This window comes from Balaenoptera musculus, chromosome 7 (genome assembly GCF_009873245.2).
Source record: "Balaenoptera musculus isolate JJ_BM4_2016_0621 chromosome 7, mBalMus1.pri.v3, whole genome shotgun sequence".
Classification (NCBI taxonomy): Eukaryota; Metazoa; Chordata; class Mammalia; order Artiodactyla; family Balaenopteridae; genus Balaenoptera; species Balaenoptera musculus.
The window spans coordinates 25,248,040-25,270,197 of NC_045791.1; the positions used below are offsets into that span (position 1 = coordinate 25,248,040).

The 22,158-nt window shown below is 34.0% G+C and overlaps 1 protein-coding gene across 1 annotated transcript in view; it reads right to left on the reverse strand.

Annotated features, from left to right (window-relative positions):
- LRP1B (LDL receptor related protein 1B) overlaps window positions 1-22,158 on the reverse strand; it is a 1,897,582-nt gene that overhangs the window by 982,996 nt on the left and 892,428 nt on the right. Inside the window, exon 6 of the mRNA XM_036857483.1 lies at window positions 11,454-11,711. Within this exon, the coding sequence (XP_036713378.1) occupies window positions 11,454-11,711 (258 nt within the window). The remainder of the gene's footprint in view (window positions 1-11,453; window positions 11,712-22,158) is intronic.

The following is a 22,158-nucleotide window of genomic DNA, read 5'->3' on the forward strand; positions in this document are numbered from 1 at the left end:
GGAAAGAAATATATTTTTAGAATGAAAGAAGAATGTCTTCTCTTTTCATTTTAAATATAACGGCCTGTCAGTTCAGGCTATTACAAAATACCAGAGACTGGGTGTCTTAAACAATAAACATCTGTTTCCCACAGCTTGGGAGGCTGAGAAGTCCAAGATCAAGGTGCCAGCAGATTCTACGTCTGGTGAGGACTCTTCCTGGTTCAGGTAGCCACCTTCTGGTGTAACCTCACATGGAGGAGAGAGAGAGAACTCTGGCCATGTCTTATTCTTACAAGGGTATTAATCACATCATAGGAGCTCTACTATCATGACTTTAACCTAAATCTCTCTCAAAAGCCCTACCTCCAAATTCCATCATATTGGGGATTAGGGATTCAACATATGAATATTAGGGTGAAAGATACAGTTCACAGCATTCAGAACTATAGAATATTTAACTCACATTGAAATCCACATACACTAAATTAAATAACTGCAACAGTAAATTCTGAAATAACTCATATTTATAAGAATTTAAGAGGTATATATAAGAATTTAAGAGGTGTATATAAGGCATATACATTACATAATAGCTCAACCCCCATCTAATCTTAGGTACAATTTTGAATTGAAAAATATACATATTTCAAAACTTTGGGTTTCACATATTAATACCACTTGATCTATGACCATGCCAAAATATCAATATTATTAATCTTAAAGTAATGTCTTGTTAAAGGCTTGACAAAAAGTTCTAATAAAGTTAAGTATTTGTTGTATATATAAATATATATATATATATGACTAGAGTCATCTTTCAATACTTTTAACATTATATAATGTGCTTAGAAATAAATCAGGTACAACATTCAATATGAACTACAAAAAATAATTAAATTCCCATAATTCAAGAGAATAAATTTGAAAAACACAAATGATTCAGCTTGAATTTATCAAAATAATTACCTTGATACTCCATGTATATTGTGTGAATATCATCCCATGGACATAGGAAGAACGACATTAACTGAGAGTCTCAGAAACGAAAGCTCAGACTAAACATATAGAATGGAATGTAACACTGAGATGATCATTTGCATACTTCATACATTAGCAACATGCTGTCTCAATTATCTTCATTTTAGGAACAAACATCTTTTTGCACAAATTATCTAAATACCTGATGTAATTGCCAATGGCGTTTTGCATAAGTAATCACAATTATAATGTACCCCTTCAAGTTCAAAATTTTTGTAGCAGTAACCATGATAGTTCTGATTTACTCAAGTTATACCCTTCTTACAAATAAAATCCTCAAAGCTCTAAAATTTTATAATAATTTTGAATTCATTCACCTCTCATGACTCCAAAATATTTAACAAAATATTTTTAAATAACACAAACAACCAAACTAAGTCTTAAGGCTAAGTGAGGTGTTTCATATGGATACTAAGTTATTCTGACCGGTTCAGACAAGCTGAACTGTTCTATCAAGCCACAAGGTTTTTGTTGCTGTTGTTGTTATTTTCAATAAACAAAACAGAATCTCCCAACAACATAAAAATTTTAAATAGAATCTTCTTTGGTTATAAGAATAATAATGTTATTCTTATGACTGTCACACACAAAAAAGTAATATTTCTTTTATGTGATTCTTATGTACTCTCTAGTACATTTGTCGGACATGTTTTAAACCATAGATTTGTTAGAAAATTAGTCTCATTGTTGATTAGTAGTACATAGGCCTTTCCCTACCATTCAGTTTTGGATATACAGTATAACTACCTGCTTTTTCTTAGTGAAACTGGACTGAATAATTGTACTTGATAGATAGATAGATAGATCTCTTCACTAATACCTTAAAACAGGGAGATTAAAATGATATAGATTAATTCTTACATTAAAACAACAAAAGTTGTCAAGAGACTTTATATAACTTTACCAAGTAAATGTTGTCATTAAGATGACAAAGACTGGACTTCCCTGGTGGTGCAGTGGTTAAGAATCCACCTGCCAATGCAGGGGACACAGGTTCAATCCCTGGTCTGGGAAGATCCCACATGCCACAGAGCAACTAAGCCCGTGTGCCATGACTACGGAGCCTGCGCTCTAGAGCCTGCAAGCCACAACTACTGAGCCTGCGTGCTGCAACTACTGAAGCCCATGCACCTAGAGCCTGTGCCCAACAACAAGAGAAGCCACCGCAATGAGAAGCCCACGCACCGCAACAAAGAGTAGCCCCCGCTCGCCGCAACCAGAGAAAGCCCACGTGCAGCAACGAAGACCCAACTCAGCCAAAAAAAAAGATGACAAAGACTTACAGAATATTTTAATATACATATACACATATACATATTTAAAATACACATATATTTAATCTAGATTTATATTTCATAATCATTTAAAGAATCCTTCACCATCTACATGACCATCTCATCGTTTGACAGTGTTCTTCTACCATTAAGAGTTTCTGTCACCATCGGGCTTCCCTGGTGGCGCAGTGGTTGAGAATCTGCCTGCTAATGCAGGGGACACGGGTTCGAGCCCTGGTCTGGGAAAATCCCACATGCCACAGAGCAACTGGGCCCATGAGCCACAATTACTGAGCCTGCGCGTCTGGAGCCTGTGCTCCGCAACAAGAGAGACCGCGATAGTGTAAGGCCCGCACACCACGATGAAGAGTGGCCCCCGCTTGCCACAACTAGAGAAAGCCCTCGCACAGAAACGAAGACCCAACACAGACAAAAATAAATAAATAAAATTAAATTAAATTAAAAAAAAAAAGATAGCATCATGTAATGGCAATTCTATAAATCTGGGTTTAAAAAAAAAAAAAAAAAGAGTTTCTGTCACCATACATTTATCCAGCTCATGGAAAAATTGTTATAATTAAATTGGAATTACTTGACACTGGCTGCAATTCTAAGCTAGTTCCAGAACACACTCTTTGTTACCATTATCAACTACAGTCATCTTTTAGCTAGGCTCTTTCCTGGCATGAATTTCACACATGACCAAGTCTTTGCTGCATAACTAATTCCTCTAAGCTCCAGTTCTGAAATGGTCTCTGGTTTTGTCACCACAGTCTCAGGGCTTGTGGTATATGGATCCTACAACTCTCATAACCCTCTGGGTACAAACTAAAAGTAGTTGGGCTCTTGGGAAGAGATCACTAGAAAACTGTTATTACGGTAATTCTCTATATCTCCTTGTAAACACCGCCCTTACAGGTTTAGCCACAGAGACAGTAAAAAGTGGTAGGAGGATACAATATGAGTGATATTCCATAAGACCTCTAAAACAATATTTCTCAAAGTGGATAATATAAAACACTAGATATTTGGAGTGTTAATATGTAGTAGACACATAAACATATTCATAACATGTCATTAGAAACAAGCACCCATAGAAATGCACTCACAGACATACCCACAAAAATACCAATAAAATGTTCAGTACTCAAAGAAATTAAGGAAATCCTGAGCTAAACAAAGTCAAATAGGTACTTTACAGAAGGACTCCTCAGAATCTTTAATAGGCTAATATACATATAAATCTCCAATAAGGGTATACAGATGCCAAATTTCCTAAACTCATTTGACCACAAACTCATTTTTTCCAAGAATGTCCAGGAAAACTTGTGTCCCAAGGAATATATCTTAGAGAATAGTACTATACAATGATTAAAATATACCTTTTGTGAGTAATTAGGTGAGAGGAAAAAAAAAGTAGACGAGAGGTAGACACACATGCACACAAAGACACAGGCATACTGCAAATTACAAGAATATCAAACAGAAGGGAATGGAAGGGGAAAGTATGTTTAGGTCTGGGAGGGATTTCAGCTATTGTGTGAACAAGTGATTTCATTTTAAAATTATTTAAGGTCCCACAGCTAGTTAATGACAGAGCTAGGACCATATCAACTCATCCCAAATACCATGGTGAGGAAAATACAAAGCCCAGTGTTAGAGCAAATCTGTAAGTCATAGGACGTTACAGCCTAAAAAAAAAAAAAAAAGAAAGAAAACAAGAATCTTATTCAAAAACTGAAATCCTATACATGCCAGTTTTATTACCTTGCTTAATTTGGCTCCTACTGCTGTCTTTAGATATGATAAATTCCTAATAAATTGTAAATGTCTTTACAAGATTAAAATCTTCTGATGGCCAAGAAATATGAGAAAAAAATGCTCATTTTACTTGGCATAAATCCCTTAAGAAAAAGCAAAACAAAATAAAAGTAAGGAAAATACACTATGACAGTATTATATTTAAAGTGAAAAATTATCAAATACATATTAAGTCAGAAATTATTTTACTAGTCTACTTGCCAAAAAAGTAATAATTTCTCTTTTTTCCATATCTTTTCTCTTCTTCCCTTACTTCCTTCTCTCTTCTACCAAGATAAAGTTTACCAAGACAGAAACACCAGTTAGAGTGAGTATACATCATGGATTTCAAATATATTTCATGAGTTATTCACAATGAAAAGAGCATCTTACTTTCCAAGTTTCAGGTTGGTAGATAAAGTAAACTGCTAAACATTATGTTCTACCTGGTATATGGCGCTGTAATGGGATCATGAAGAAATTTCCACTTTGATAATTAAAATCCATTAATAAAATAAACAGAAATGTGATAATTAAAATCCATTAATAAAACAAACAGAAATGTGAATCTAGACAAAGCATACTATGAGAATAATGATTTAGCAGTTCTACATGGCAAACAACAAAATTTGGAGGGGAGTATATTTATATTTAGTGTGTATGTGAAATATATTTTATCAAATTCATAGAAAAAATGAATATGAACAATTGAAGCTTAGCACATCTCTAATTTCTGCTTCAGTTAATTTCAAGTATGTCACCAAATGACAATAAAATAGTAATTGAGTTATTTCCAGCCTGGCAACTGAACTAACAATAAAGACCAATTTGTAGAGTAACAGAGTACGCAGACTTTTTAAATTTTTTTTCTTTCTAGGCATTCAGGATGGCATTTTATGGTTTTGTACTGATTGTCAATTAGAACAGGTTACTTATTCCAAAGTATAAATTTATGTAATGTTAATATAAGAAATTAAGGAATAATTTAATACAATGCCTACAACATTGAGCATATGGTATCAGGAGAATTTAAAATATTGTTTGGAAATATGTCCTCAGATCAACATCTTTGCTAATTTTAACTGTCGTTTTCTTTTTGAGTTCTCAGTGGATGGTCTGATCACTTTGTAAAAATTCCAGATCCCAGCAAGCATGTGTTGTAATAACTAGCTACACATGCATGCAAGCACACACACAGCAGCCATGTCTCAGAAAAAGTCATTTTTATGTTTCCATATAAATATGCTAAATAAAAGATGAGGAGCTTTTAAAAAGTATAAAGAGTTTAATAAAACGTCCATTTGCTTATCAAACAGCAGTTAAATAAAAATGTACCTCTGAGAATAAATACTTATAATATCCTTCTTATATGGATGATGTGTTTTGGATTCTTCTCAGATGTTTCTTAGGGAATAATATAAAACTAGTTTCTATAGCCAAGATTTTTGTGCAAAATTTAGATGTCCACAAAATATGCTGATCAAAAAGTCTGGATTCTACACAGCTAAAACAACAACAACAACACCATGACTTTTTTTTTTGGAGTGGGAAATCTAGATCAGAAAATATTCTTTTATTTTCTTTCATTTGCTTTATGTCTCTCATTTTGATTTTATTTAATAAAAAATCTCAGTAATTTATAAGATTAGGATGATCATCACCATTTCCTCTTCTCCTGAGCTCAGAGTTCAATTTTTGAACTTTCTCTAATGAAATGCTAAAACCAAAATTGATTAATTCCTGAATATACTTCATCTCTCACAAAGAATTAAATGCATACATTTCTAGGTTGGAGGTAACTAACAGGGCTTCTCAGAGGTTGAGAGATACAAAGAACATCCTGACTTTGCTCTTTACTTCTTACCCCAAAAACATTTGGGGCCTTGATAATAACTAAGTATACAGGATTGAGATGGGAAGCACATCTACTGTTTTACGCATCTAAGGACCTAAATATAAGATAGTAGAACCTCCTTCTTAAGAAAATGTCTAATCAGACTGAGGGGAGGAGAAAGGTTAAGATTCCAAGCTGTGTTGTTCTATTTTATTCCTGTGCTAAGAATTAATTGACCTCTATTTTAAGACCTTTGGCTCCAATACTGTTTAATTACAACTGCTTTGGGGGGTGGGAAGACTCAAACAGATCTAGATCAAGTTTTTTCCATTGTCATCGAGGTTAGGTTCCAAAATGAATCTATAGGCAAATTTACTGACCCTGGGGAAGTCAGAGATTGAACCCAAATAAAGGCCAATAGTTGCTGAACAGACCTGTATCTCAAGGACACCAAGATTAACATGTGAGGCTATTATCTAGACACAGAAAAGAACTTACTTAGCAATAATGCAGACTGGTTTTCTCCATGTCTCTAGTAGTGATTTGGCATGGTCTCTCCAGAAGTTGGTCTTACCCTTCTCCCCTCTAATTCTCCACCCTCATCTTTTACTTGTTACCTATGTTTATTCTAGAACAGATAGGCATTTTGCTGAAATCTGATTCAAAGATGAATAAAACACACATCCTAAACTTAAAGTAGTTACCCTTTATTTGGGAATCTGACAGGTAAACACACAAATAAAATATAATGCATTTGTACTACGATGTCCCAGGATCACATAGGAAGGGCTGCTAAGCTGAAAAGAAAAACTTCTGGAAAGGATATTATACCTTAAAACATGAGTAAGAAAGAGACACTTGGTTATAGGAAATGACAACTATGGCCTATGGTGAAGAACCAGCATATACAAACACATATGGAAATGAGAAAACAAAGTGCATTAAAGGAAGTGCTAGTATTTTTTTTTTAGGTGGAACATGTGATTTGAGTGGGGAGAGGCAAGGTAGAGGCCTGCAGAGAAGCCGTAAAATGAAGTTTCATTTTTTTCATTAGATAAATGGGAAGCCACTGAATATTTTGTATTTTAACTTTAAGCAATGGAGCATTATGATCACTCAAGCAGATCTGTCGAGACTGACGTGAACATATAAGTCCACAATGGAGTGGACAACTTCACTAGTGATCATATAAAGGCAAATTAAAACAATGTGAATGACTTTTCTCCAATCATATGGAGAAAGATAATTGCAGAGGAAAGGTCATAAAAATACTTTATTTACAAGTCACATGCTTAAATACTGCATGCCAAGTTTCTATGATGATTATACCATTCTGTGACACTGTGTAATCTTAGGGTGTTGCTGCAAAGTTCCATGATCATCTTCTAAAGTGCAGACTCACTGTGAGCTGACACTATTTGAATCTAGCATTTCTGCTCTTATAGGTTGATTATTTTGTCCCAAGACTATGCTTGCTATGCTTGTATTTACAGTAGGGACACAGCCTGGTCATTTTTGCCCAGTCATAACTTGATGGAGGATGTTTGTGAAGCACTGAAGGCTATGAAATTCCTAGGCTGGGTAGAAGCAAATAGGGAATACTGCACAATTAAGAAAGGCCATTACTCAGTATCTATTGAGATTAAGAGGTCAAGGTTTCCTTTAAATTAAAAAAGTATTTCATTTATTTAAGCTCATTGTCTTATCTATAAACTATTTTATACAGTATACATATATAACTTTTGTGATAGTAGAGAGGTATATGTGTATAATTGTTAATGCACAAAATAAACATTCAGTAAATGTCATCTATTAATATTATATGATTATTAGAGAATTGCTAACTCAACAGAAAGAAGTAGGATTGAGAAAAGACATGGGTAAAGTGAATCCAAAAATTATCCAATCAAGGATCAAGGCAGAGGTTCAAATGGAAAATGAGTTAAGTTGATATCAAAACAGACCAAATAAAAGAAAGATAAAAGCCAGTGAATGGGGCTAATTCAGAAGCAAAGTGTATAAAGAATAAGCAATCCTTTATAGTTTTGGGCCTGGCACGCTCTGCTAGACTGTAGCTGAGCCCATGAATGGATGAAGACAAGCTGGTTAAGTCTAAATCAGAATCCTAATAAGTGATACTCAAATTTTGCAGAATACTGAATATACATAAAAACAGAATGAAAGTATCTACTATATACCTGGAAGAGAACAATTGGTCCTGAATCATCTTTCTTAATAAGGGATACACCCAGAAAATAATCCTATCTGTCTCAATCATCTTTGTGCACTTTGTCCTGAGGAAAATAGCTGGGCATCACTACTGTTAGGGATCCCATCATTTTTGCTGATTTTAGGTATCTGTGTTCCTACCACAGTACTCCCCGAGAAAAACGTGGGAGAAATAATTAGTTGCCGTAAATGTACTTTACGTGAATCCCTGGAGAACATATTTTGCTTACAAAACACTTAATTCCAAAATTTTCTTCAAAATCTAGTATTTTGTAACTTTCAGGCAAAAATACTAGTTAATAAATACCAAGTATCTTTATAAAGAAGAACAAATTCAATTCAAAATATAATCTCTAGCATTTTCCCCAATGTTCCTTTTGTCAATATAGTTTATTGAGCACATTATTATCAGCCTTCCTCATTCTCTCACAATATTGCTTAGACATGATTCTCAGTATTAAAGGTAGGCCTCCCTAGGTGGCCGTATCAGAATCATGTGTTGGACCTTTTCAAATGACATGGCCTTGGTACAACTCATCTTGTCCACCCCCTTCCAAGATTCTTATACCTCTCTCCCATGTAGACACTGTCTTTTGTGAGCCACTGTTACTAATGTTATTGTACCTGATTGTTTTGGCTGTGAAATGAAAAACAAAAGTTGAGACCACTGGGGCAGTGTGGTGTAGCGAAGGCTAACAAGTCTGGCCCAAATTCAGAGTCTCGATTTTTCCCTTCAGCATAAGGGGACTAATAATGCCTCCCTATTGCATGTAGTCTTTTAGCACATTTAATAAGTTGTAGATATGATTATTTGTGCTAGACTTGGGAAATTCTTTGAAGGGACCTGTATTTGCCTTTGTTAATGTAGAAGAAAGAACATAGGATTTAGATGTCCTATCTCTGCCTTCTTTTTAGCCATTCAGTATTGCCTAACACATCTTAGTTCTGTAGTTAAAATTGTGTCTATTATAAAATGGGAAGAGTATCTCTCCTGCATACTCCACAGAGATGTGGTGGGTATCCAGTGAGATGAGATATGCAATAAAAATTTTAATATTGCAATAAGATGTTTACTAAAATATTATGTAAATTTTAAATTCAAGTCGGTTTGACCTGTAATGATTCTCCTCATAATAATACTTCGAAAAATAAAAGTTTTATTTTTTTCCAAAAAAGAATGTTTTATTCAGGTAAATTCAGAGAAAAGTATCTAAAGATAATGAGGGAGGAAAACCTAAAGAGATAATCTCTGGAATAGTGGCTAGTGACAGGTATTCAGGCATACTCCCATCAGTTCATTATTTTTGCTTATATGGTACAACAGAGATTTTAGGTAATTACATATGCAAAGAATATTCAAACTTCATTATCAACTCACAAATTGTCATGGTGAATGCAGAGCTCATTGGAAGCTGTTCTGTGACATGTTGATAAAATACATGGCTTACAAGCAATGATAGAGGAGCCCAGCCCAGCTCACACCTCTGTTCCACTCCCATCACTGTATTACTTCCACACATTTAATCACTTCTTTCTAAAGTGACTGGAATTGCATGGCTTAAATCTGACTTCATTAACAACTATTTATTCTAATTAAGATGTTTCCATTGCATTAATTTTGTATAGTTCAAAATGAATGTTCATCATTTTAGTGAACTACCTAACAAAGTCAATCTCTATTTTTCTAGATTTGCCAAGAATTGTTTATAAATCACATGAAATCTAAATTCTGGATTATTTTCTACAATATTCTAATGTAGAGTTGCTTGACCAATCTGAGATGTACTATTAAAGTTGTTTAAAAATACATATTAAAGAAAGGATTACTACTATTATTAGGGCATATTAAATGTAGAAAAAAAGTTGCTTAAGTTTCCTTGGAAAATAATTTTACCTGATGACTTAGTGAATATTCTAGCTATTTGACTGCCAGTATTCCATTTGCTAGGGACAAATACATTTGGATTAGTTGAGGTAATCACTAACATGGCAGAAACCAGAGTCTTTTGTTCAAATGATTTTCAATTGCTGGCTGAGCCAATGTCTGAAATACTCAAATCACATAGAAACATTCCTTGTGCTACTACCACTAGTTATTTACTGTTTATTATGAATTGTCATTTCTCCATGGAATCCTTGAAATAGACAGTGTCCACTGTTTTCACTAGGCATTTTTGGTCCACTGTCACAATAAATGACCTTATCAATTGTTTTACTTATGTTAAGAAAATCTTAAAAATGTTGGATTCTATTTGTTAAACATTTACTTCTGTTCACTTCATATTCCATTTTTCTTACAATCTTTACCACTGTTTTTATTCAATCTAATCATAATTATCAAACATTACATAGTACTATTTTCTTACATTTAATAAGGATCAATAACCAGTCCCTGAAACTGTACATCACAAACATCAATAAAATATGATTACTGAATTCAAATCACCATTCAACATCTGAAAACTAAATTTATTCTATCACAGCACTATTTTTTTTTCTTCTTAACTTGATTGTACATTTCCTTCATTTCTCTACCAAGTTTTATATTATAGTAGCATTTGTAAGAATAAGTTTTTTCTGTAAATCATAAAATAAATGAATACGTCTTGAAATTCTCATGCATACAGTTTCCCCAGGCAAGCACAAATAAATTTTTATACTCTCATGTGGGATGGGTAGAGAGCAGAATAGTGAGGGGGGGAATGTATGTGCATGTGACAATGTGATATACAGAAAGAGAAAGACAGTTAATAGTTTGTGAATTTCCGACATGAGAAATCAAGTGAATCACAAATTACAAATTACTCTTTTGGAAGAAGATATATAAAAACTCTGATTTACTAGGAAAAAAGTCAACAAACACAAGTAGTTGTTACCAATTAGCATAAAACTAATAGTTTTCAAGGTATTTTAACAAACACTACAGTTGATGAGCTTATAATTATCAAATCTGTTTCTTGTTTTTTGTTGTTGTTTTTTAATCCCACCTTCACTATCACATTGTGAACTATCATTCAGTGAAAGATCACAGTTCTCATCTAGGTGATACTGCAATAAGCATTAAAGAAAGAATTAAAATTAACCCTTCAATGTACTGCTTACATAAACAGTGCAATTATATGTGTATATGTGTGTATATGCAAAACACGTAGGGAATACACTTATTTAAATACATTCATATTTGCATATATAGCTTTCCAAAAGCCATTTTCTATGCTAGAAAATCTAAGAATCCCGTCTACTGGTCTGCAAATGAAATCCTTAAAGGGTGGCATATAATATAAATCGAAACTCACTGTGAAAGGATTGAAGAATACTGATTGTCCATTCATCTGTTAATTTTCCTGTTTTTGTTATCTGGATACATTTGAGCTGATTTGAAGATTCTCTCGATTCAATCCAACAAATCATATCTTCATTGTAAATAAAATCCAGAGTATGAATTTCATTTCCCTTGATTGAGCTCAGGGTTGCCATTTTACTTCCATTAAGATAGAAAACCTCAATTGTTTCAGAATTTGCAATTAACAGCAAAGGCGGCCTATCTGTAGGTTCTGGAATAAAGCAGAGAGGAAAGTGAGTTCAGTAAAAGAGTCACTTTTTTAAAAATAATTTTGCATTACTTATTAAAAGTTATTCCAATATTTTCAATGCATCTTTACAATTTTAAAAATTGCTTGCCGAAAGTATTTTTTAGTAACCGGTATATGATTCAGTAACTATATCACTTCATTTCTTTGAGGACAACATAGTCCACTGAGCATTTGTATTCTTGATTTCCTTAGTCATAATGTGTTGTCTAAATATGACGACAATGCTATTTGCTTTCACTATTGGTAAATAAAGGAAATGCTGTGAGTTGTTCTTCTAGCAATGATGATGGATCGGGATTGACCTCTCCATACAGTGTTACAGACTTCCCTTGTGAGCAAGGGCACGCTTTTTTGAAGTGGATGTATGAGGTCAGAAATAGATTCTCTGGAGTGGAACATGCAAAGCTCACAGCCTCATACAAAGAGCGCCTGTGACCTCAGGCTCATTGGCTCCCTGACTGACCCCTGGAGCCAAACAATCACACATTTCCTTAGTGACTAGATCATGGTCACTGAACCAGTTCCTTTCACATTTCTTCTCTACAGTCAGGAAAATAAGATTCTCGAGGTAAAAGAAACTTTTTCACTACCACTTTTTGGAACAATGCATCTTTGCTTGTGCTAGGATTGGTGAGTTTTTGGTAAATACATACTAATTGATTAGAATCACAATACCTTTAACATATAAAATTAATAGTAAAAGTCTACGTAAAATTAGCATTGAAAGAGTTTAGCTCTATAATCATATTCAGAGTAGCTTTCGTGCTAATTAGGGAATAGGGAAAATTTGCAAACCTCCAACTTCTCCTTTTTGCTGCCTTACATTCATCATGTCAACAAATCTCTTTGGCTCTGATGTCAAACACATCAGTGACTCCTACTACCATCCTGCCCCAAGCTGCCATCATGTCTCAACCAGATCATTACAACTGCCTTTCATCTGGTTTCTCTGTCTCCACCTATGCCCTCCTCTTCCTGAGTCTATGGCAACACAATAGCCAGTCATATCCTTAAAATGTTAAGGCAGATCAAGCAAGTCTTCTGTCCAGTTCCTCAAAGGGTTCCCATTTCAATCAGAGGGAAAGTCAAAGCCTTTAAAATGGTTTATAAAGCCCTACCTGATGTGTATTCTCATTACTCTTTGACCTCGTTTCCTTCATCTCCTTACTACTCCCACCCTTGTTTATCTTGCTCCACACATACTGGTCTTCTTATTGTTCTGTGAACAAGCCAAGTAAGCTGCCATCTCAGAGGCTCTTCCTTCTTCCTAGAATAATCATTATATTTCAGAATGGTCGACTTCACATGCTGACCTCCTTTTGGGTGTTATTTGGATGTCACCGTTCTGGTGAGGACTTCTCTTACCACTTTATCTTGTAAAAAACTACAAGCCCCTACACTCTCGGTACACCTTCCCGAGTTTATTTTTCACTTATCACTACCATACATTGTATATATCTTATTTATTTCTCTGGTGTATTTTTCTACTTCTGCTGATGTTATCTCTAGCATTTATAAAAAGTCTGGAACCTATTGGTCGTTCACTACAAATTTTCTGAATAAGTCCAAAGGACACATGGAACCCTTACACAGTAGAGTTTGTTAGAAACATTCTGTGAAACGTTACAAAGTAATTTGGATTTCTTAACCTATGGATGGAATCCAGAGAAATACTGTCTCTTCAGGAAATTTCATAAACATTATTAGATCACTCAAGACACTGATACTGAACACTGTAATGGTACGAGAAAAGCAAGCGTACATACTATGGCTAATATAATTAAATGTCTAACATTTTGAACACATTATTTAATGGTCTTCATCATTTCTTGGGGAAGTAGGAATATCAGGCTCCTTGTGTATCTTTCAAATAGAAGAGCCCTCCAACGAAGATGATTTTAGGTCTTCCCTCACAGGCCTAAAATGTCAACTCTGAAACACATCCCAAGGCCTTCCATGAGTATTTGAAGTTTTACCCCTAAGAAATTACTTCAATCAAGCCATAGGATTCTTCTCTGCCTTCAGAAAGGCATTAAATGTTTTTTTATCTTAAAACAACAAAACAAACAAAAGTAAACAACAATACAAACAAAAGTAAACAACAATACAACCTCAGTGAGATTATAAACTAAATAGCCCAACAGTTTCTTCTCAATGGAGAAGTGAACTTGTCCCTGGACTGCTTGGTATAAACCAACAAAAAGTCTTAAAAATACTAATATTATTTCCATAATAAAGAGTTCTCTTAGAAGAATCAGTAAAATTGTGAACTGTCTCTGCTTATGTAACCTTGTCAAATGACTACATCTGAGCTTGGTTAGCCAGCTGGCTCCTCTCTCAATCTCTTAAAGCCATCTTGAATCATGTAATACTTGCCCTTGCCATTCCTTAATGTGGAAGTCTAAACTTGGTCTCTTTTCAACAGTACTAGCTCTGTTTGTTTTCCAGTTGAGCTTGGCACTTCTGAAGCCTGTTGGATCATGGATGGATTTCTCAGGTTAGGAAGGGGTCTTAGACGGCTGTGTTATCAGGTTAACAAAGATATACTGACACTGATGTCAGTGCTTATGGTCTTCATTTGACAGCCAAAATGACCTTTAGTGAAATCACCTCTCATTCAAAACTGAACCACTACTGCCAAGCTTATAAGAAGTCCAGATGTAGACAACAATTTCTAAACTGCCTACCAGTCAGTAAATTTAAGTATGTCATAAACATTCTTTGAAGAGAGGCTGGAATATGAAGGAGCATTGAGTTTCTCTTGAGAAACTGAGATAAAAATAAATTAATGGTCAACACAGGCAATGCTTACTGGACACAACTAATCAATCTATTTGATTCTTGTAGCTGCTTTTTGAGTGAGTCAGTTGCTTATCTTAATGCAAAACATATCAACCACTGATTTTAAAGCTTCAGATAAACAGAAAGCCAATAAAGAGAAAGTCAGGTGCTTCATAAATTGACATGGTTTGATATAATAATGGTGACATTTAAAATTCAAATGACATACTGGAGGAAGGATACTTCTAGTGTTAGTTGTGATGTGCTTTACTGAAGTAATACTCATGTGTCTCTGCTAATTATTATCTATGGTTTCCCACGTAAGACAAATAAAACATAAGGCCTGATATGGGAGTGGGAGAAGCTACTGAAACACAAGAACCCACAAAAATCATCAGGGGCTAGGGATATAAATCTTTTTTTTTTTTTTTTTCCTACTTCATGATGAAAGGGGGCATAGGTCTGACAAAGGTTATCCGTCTCTACCCGCACTACACTGATCTCTAGTGGGCATTATTACCACATGCTTCCACATGCCAAGTGAAGATCATCATTAGCTTGGGTAATGATGATAAAAGACTGATCAGAATAAATGTGATGCTCATATCAGATGCCATACTTAGAGTCAGTGAACAGTTTCCTTGAAGGAACAGTTAGAAAACACATCAGATGACTTCAGTCAAAGGGTTTTCTACATCAACATTTAATGAGAAGTAATAAATATTAACCTTCCACATAGAAGAGATAGGAACACAAGAAAGCCCTCAGTCAATACTCTGGCATAGAGAATCAAGACTTAAGTTGAATAAACCTCTACGATAGGCTGTCAACTGATTCATGTTGGAGGAGGAAAATTGTCCTCATCCTCTTCACTCCCACCCATATATCAACAGCATAAAAAACAGTATTTTCTCTCCCAAACAGTTATAGAGATGTGTATAATCAGAACGTGTTTTTTTTCCTATCATGTTATATTAATCAGTGTCATAATTTTTAAAAACTGATTAGAAAACTGAGAATTAAAAAGAGAAGCTTGGAAACATGAAATACCTCATTTGACTAGATTCATAAAAATATCTCTTTAAATTCCAAGCCACTATAACCATATCCTTACAAACATATCCTTCTCCTCTCATAGTCAAGAATATACTAAAAATGTTTTTATATACTTACAATAATATGATTTTGACATACAGTTGATGTTAAATAAATGTTTTCAGAGTGAATAAAACTAATTTTTACAGCTTCATTTAAACTCCCTATTCTTCCATTCAATTCTAAGAATATTAATTCAGCTAGTTTCACTTTAAGTAACAGGAATTGTGGATTCAGATAATTAAAAATAAATATAAGCCTAATAAATATTTATGTACATAATAAATGTATCTATATCACATATACACATAGAAAAATATGTATCATCTAGTTATACTTTGTTCTGATTTCCCCTAATTAATTCTGTAATTGTGAGCAATTATCTCCAGTGAATGAAGTTAGGTAGGTGTACCTCAATATCTGTTATTTCAAAGATGAGAGAAAAAAAAAAAAAGAATGAGGTTCAACTGTTTAAAAGGTTAAATGATAACTTCCACGTAAAGTATATAAAATGAAGAGCCAGATTAAAGCATGGGAAAAGGGAAAATTGTTATCTGTACAGCCCAAATTGGTTTTCAACCAATACAAACTTAAAATAACTTAAAGTAGAATTTAAACAATTTTATTTTTAGTTTATCATGCACAAATGTATAAAGTCTTTAATAATAAGGAAAATATGATGAAGTTAGAAATGAGAAGAATGATAACAACTTGTAGCAAAAAATTATGCAAACCCTCATAGGAAGTGAAGTGTAACTATATGCAACAAAAATGAAGAGCAATCTGTATAAAGAGACTAAATTTAAAAAAAAGAAAAGAAAACTTCTAAAATTATGCAATGAACAAAAAAATTTGAATATGAAATACTAGGAGGAAATTATCTAGTTTAAAAAAGAGAAAAAAAGCATTATTCAAATAATATAATAAATTATAGACCAAAGTCAACTAAACCTAACTGATAATGTGGATAAAGTTAACCATATAAGTGAAAAAAAGATACAGGGCTGAAATATTTTCATTTCCAAAACAAATATGGCCAAATTTGTTTCTCCATTTTCCTCAACTATTTTGTCAATGGAAAAATCTCTTTACTGAACTGAATGATATTTAGAATAAGTGCAAGCTGTGCCACATGTCAGAGGAAACTATTTTATCAGATTTTACAAAAGAAAAAGTAAAATATGAATCCAATGTGGAAACATTAAAATGCATTAAAAACAGTTTTCACCTAAGCAAGAAAATGTAATTACTACAACTAGACTGTAATTTATCTTAGCACTACCTTTTATTGTCACAATGCATTTATATTAAACTCTTAACTGATTGGATGAAAACGCTTTATTGCATTTTTTATTTTATTTTTTAGAATTTATAGCTCTAAGGTATTCAACTAGTATCTGAAGGGGACCAGCAGGACAGTCTGTCTTCAAGAAAGATATAACTAACAGAAAAATTGATATACATGTATATACATCTCTAAATATATATAAAAGTCTGTATTTTTTAAGTCAGGTTTGTTACCTTTCATAAAACATGTATAGTAACATTGAGTTCCAAAGAATATTTAGACATATCTTTCTATGATTGAATGTTTGAGTCCCCTAAATTCATATGTTGAAATCCTAACCCCCAAAGATGACAGTATTGGGAGGTAACAGTTGGGAGGTGCTTAGGTCCCAAAGCTGGAACCTTTATGAATGAGATAAGTCCCTTATGAAAGAGGCTCTAGAGAGATCCCTAGCACCTTCTGCCATGTGAAAATACAATATGTCTGCACCCCAGAAGACAGCCCTCACCAGGCCATGCTGGCACTCTGATCTCAGACTTCCAGCCTCTAGTGAAATGAATTTCTGTTATCTATAAGTTACCCAGTCTGTGGTATTTTGTTACAGCAGCACAAATGTACAAAAACATATCTGTTTAATAGAGTTAAAAGTTCCTTAATGATGATGACATTTGATTTCAGCTTTGCCTTGACGGAAGAACAGGAATTGGACATGCAGAGATTAAAAAAAAAAAAAAAACAAAGTTGAAGAAGAAGAAGCAAAAAAGGAAGTCAGGTGAAACAAACAGCTTTGACAAAAGCACAGATGTGGGAAAGACTAAGATGTGTTGGGAAGATACTAACCTCAGTTTTTCAGTTTCTGAGGGTACAGCATGCATTAGTGGTGAAAGTACTTCATCATGATAATGACAATAGCAAACTTTTTGAGCATATTTTAGGAGCTAGCTTCATCTTTATCAGTTTATTGTATACTCACAACATCTCTAAGAATCAGGTGCTAATATTATCCACATTTTATAGGTAAGAAAACTAAGTTATTTAGAGTTTAAGTAACTTGCTTAAGATCACAAAGCTACTAAGTAAAAAGAACTAGATTCAAACTCACATAGAGCTTGCAGTAGCTGAGAAAGTAGGTTGAGAAAACATTGCACAGGTCATTTAATGTCAAGATGATAAACTTATTTTTAATTTGGGGTGCAATGGAAAATCAATATAAATTTTAGAAAGAGTATAACGAGCAAAAATATCTTGAAGATCAACTGGGAAATGATACACAGAATAGGATATGCGTGAGTAGAATATAGTAGGATAGATATATTTTCCATTTAATTTCTAAAATTGTTTTTGCTTTTACTTTTAAAGTGGTATAATATAATTCAAATCAGATGGGAAGGTAGTATGTAAAAGTCTTGTTTATACACTGCCTTGGTGGTAGTATTCTGGAGTGAGGTTGGAAAGGAGTTAGGTAAAAAGGAAAAGGTATTTCTGTTCTCCTTTAGATTGATGCAATACAGAAAGAATGACCATGTGTGTCGACATTTCTATTGGAAGCAGGGGCCAGTGGAGAAATGTAAGCCCCAGAGAATCCACAGAGGTTCAGGAACACATTAAATTTCACACATATAAATCGAGAAAGGTATTTATCTTTTTAATTATAAAGAAGGTAACCCAAGGTTATTAGTAAAAAAACAAAACAAAACTTGCAGACACAGGTATTGAATATCTGGATTACTGGACAGGGAAACGCTATTTTAATTTCTCAGAAAATAGGTAGAAGAACCTAAAATGGGTGGTATTGTGTTCCTACATAGAAATGGGGTGATGTAATAAAGTCGAAGTTTTAAACTGTAGTGACTGTTTTATGTAGATAAGGGACATGGGGTCAAGGATTCTGTGGAAATGTGAGATTTGGGTGATAGGGAGGAACAGGAAAAAAAGCAGAGTTGGTTTTACGAGGAGATGATGGGTTTAGTGCTGGCATATTAGGTCAGTGTTGTCTTTCGTAATCTTGTCTTGGGCATTGTGAAAACTCACTCAGGTAAACTACCGATCAACCTGAATTACAGACTTTAAAACAATGTAACCTTTTTGTTATTTGGATGTTAATAGTGAAATACCGCTACCTTCATTTAGAGGATATTTCAATGTGAAATGTGATGATTGAGCAGCAATGAAATATGTTGTTTCGCAGGAATAAGGAACATTTTCTGAAAAACAATTAAAGCCAATAACATCGTGCCACACACACACACACTAAAAGAAGTTCTCATTTTGCAAATCAGCAGCTCTCACAATTTCCCTGTTCCTTAAACAGTTGATCCACCAGATCAAGGAAGTATTATATTTCCCCTACTAACTGGAAGGTCTTACTTGGCACATGGTAAGTGGTCAATAAATGAATGACACATGAAGGGCTGTTTGAATATGGATTCGCCAATGTTTTTAAAGATATTTTACTGATTTTTTAAGTTTAAGAATGATAGTATATTTCAAAAAAATAAAGAATGATAGTGTATTTCAAAAAGTAAAATGACAAAAATAATGCATTGTGATTTTTAATCAGGAAAATGAAATAAATTTAATTATACTGAATTTAATTAAAGTATAAATTTAATTAAATTGAAGGGTTATTTTGGTAAATCTCAAAATCTCAGAGTATGATTCAAATTTTAGATTACTGAATTAATATTAAAATTAGCAGATAGTCCAGGGATGGTCAATTCACATTAGTTACTGAGAGGTGGCCTATGGCTACTTTTGAATCTCCTAATCACCTTTCTAATTGTGGCAAACAGAAACTTCTTTAGCTATAGAAGCACATTTTTCCCAATTCAGACATGTCCCTTTAATTTATAAATTGGTAATGATTGAGTTTAATAAGTAATAGATACTGGCTCATTTAAAAATTGCCTTACACTTATACTAGGTACCTAAATAGTCAAATTCACAGAGTCAGAAAGTACACTGGTAGATGCCACGGGCTGGGGGGTGCGGGGGTGCGGAGCGGGAATGGGGAGTTAGTGTTTAATGGGGACAGAGTTTCAGTTCAGGAAGGTGAAAAACTGGGGGGATGGATGATGGTGAGAGTTGCACAACAATGTGAATGTACTTAGTGCCACTGAAATGTACAGTTAAATATGGTTAAAATACTATGTTTTATATTATGTGACTTTTACCACAATAAAAACCAACATTAACAAAATTGCTTTAAAAATATTTCCAGTTTGAAAGCATGGGTCTTTTAAAAAGCCACTTTTGTCTCCTAAAAAGAAAATACTGTCTCAGTGTTTGCATATTTATTTATACATTTAACAAAGATTTATTGAGCATGACTAGCTTCATGAAAGGTAAAGCATTGGTAGTAACGTGGATGCAGGCTGTTCTTTAGAGAAAGTAGTCCAATTCAGAACATATTTAAAAGTTTGAAATAAAGGGTTTGAGAAAAAGAATGGATTCAAGGGAGACTCCAGTATTTTGGCTTGGACAATTGGGTGAATGGGGTCACATTAACCAAGATGGCCATCACTGGAGAAAACATTATTAGGGGAGAGAATCAAGAGCTTGGGACACATAGAGTTTGATATTTCCATTAAATTTCCAAATGGAGATGGTAAGTTGGATCTCAATATTCAAGTGAATCTGGTGTTCAACAAAGCGCTCAGGGCTGGTGATAAAAACTGGCAAATCTCAGTCTCTAGATGTTTAATAAAACCATGGAAGAGGATGGGTTTTTAAAGTCATGATAAAGGATGAGAGCACTTAGGAAATCAATAAAAGAAGAGAAGATGTCCAAAGGACTGAATACTGAGTCATGCTGAAAATACTGACAAAATGAGGATTATGCAGCAAAATAAACTGAGGGGGAAAAAAATGCCCAGTAAGGTAAGAGGAGAACTCCAAGAATACATTCTTTAAAAGGGAAAGTATTCAAGGAGGAGACAGGATAAGTTGTGTGCTAAGGACTGATAATTGAGTAATTAAGCAACTAGAGGTCACTGGTAACCTTGATAACAGAAGTTTAAGTAAGTGATAAGAAGGTAAGACCCACTGAAGGAGGAGGAGAAAATAGAGACAACACACTGAGTTTTTCTATAATGGGAAAAGAAAAATGGAGTGGTAGCTGGAGAGAAATACAGTTTTAAAGGAGGTTGTTTTGCAGCCTCTTTACTACATCCTCATATACTGATGGAAATGATCCAGGAGAAAAGAATATCTTGATGATTCAAGGAATAAAGAAGACAACTGTCTGAGTCTAACTCTTGTACAGGTGAGAGAAGGTGATACTGATGCACAAAGGCTGGGATTGGCCTTAGATAGGAACAAAGTCAGTTTGTTCTTCAATTCAAATAAGAGAAGGATGAAGTGATTAGTTCTAGATTCAGATAGATTGGTAGATGTAGTTCAGAATAAGAAAGTTCTCTTTTGACTGCTTCTATTTTCTCAGGGGAATATGAAACAAGACCATCATCTTAGAATAAGGAGGAAGGAGGTAGACATCTAAAAATTCATTATCTAGAGGTGGAAAAGGGAAAGGTCATTTAATCTATTTCACTGTTTTCTGACAGGGCTGCCAACGGATGTAAATAGATAACCTATATTTAAGATCACAATCTTCTACTTTGCTATTAAAAAAACAGACTAGTTCTAAATACTCAATGGTGATTATATACCAAACTTTTAGCTACTTTACTAGATATATATCCCTTGTAATTTGATGGTATGTTGTTCTAAACTTCTGAAGTCTGTTAAGATATAATTTGTCTAATAACTTGGCAAGTATTATCTTTCATGGAAAGCAAAGATGGAGGCTGTGTGAATCCTAGTGCGAAGAAGAAATGCTCACACACTTTTAAAAATGCATTCAATACAATGGATTTTCTCTTCTCAGGACTAAAATGACATTAAGCAGCTTGAATAGGGAGAATATGCAGAACATTTGTCATCAAAGTCAAGGGCAAATATGAACTCTGGGGGAAGAGTGCTCAAGAGACATTCTCTAACTGCTGTTATTACATTGTTGACTGCAACTGATACAGGGGATGCCTTGAAAACTCTCTGAAAAAAAAATTTCTCCCTTATTAGAAAAAAAAATTTTTTTTTTTTCTGTCAGGTTTTAAGCTTAGGTTTTCTGAGGATTTCGATAGCGCTATACTTACACTTTTCTCAAACAAAACAATAGAAAAATTATATATCCATGTGTAATCTTAAAATTAAACCACTTGTAATTTCTATGAATTTAAATGTGCC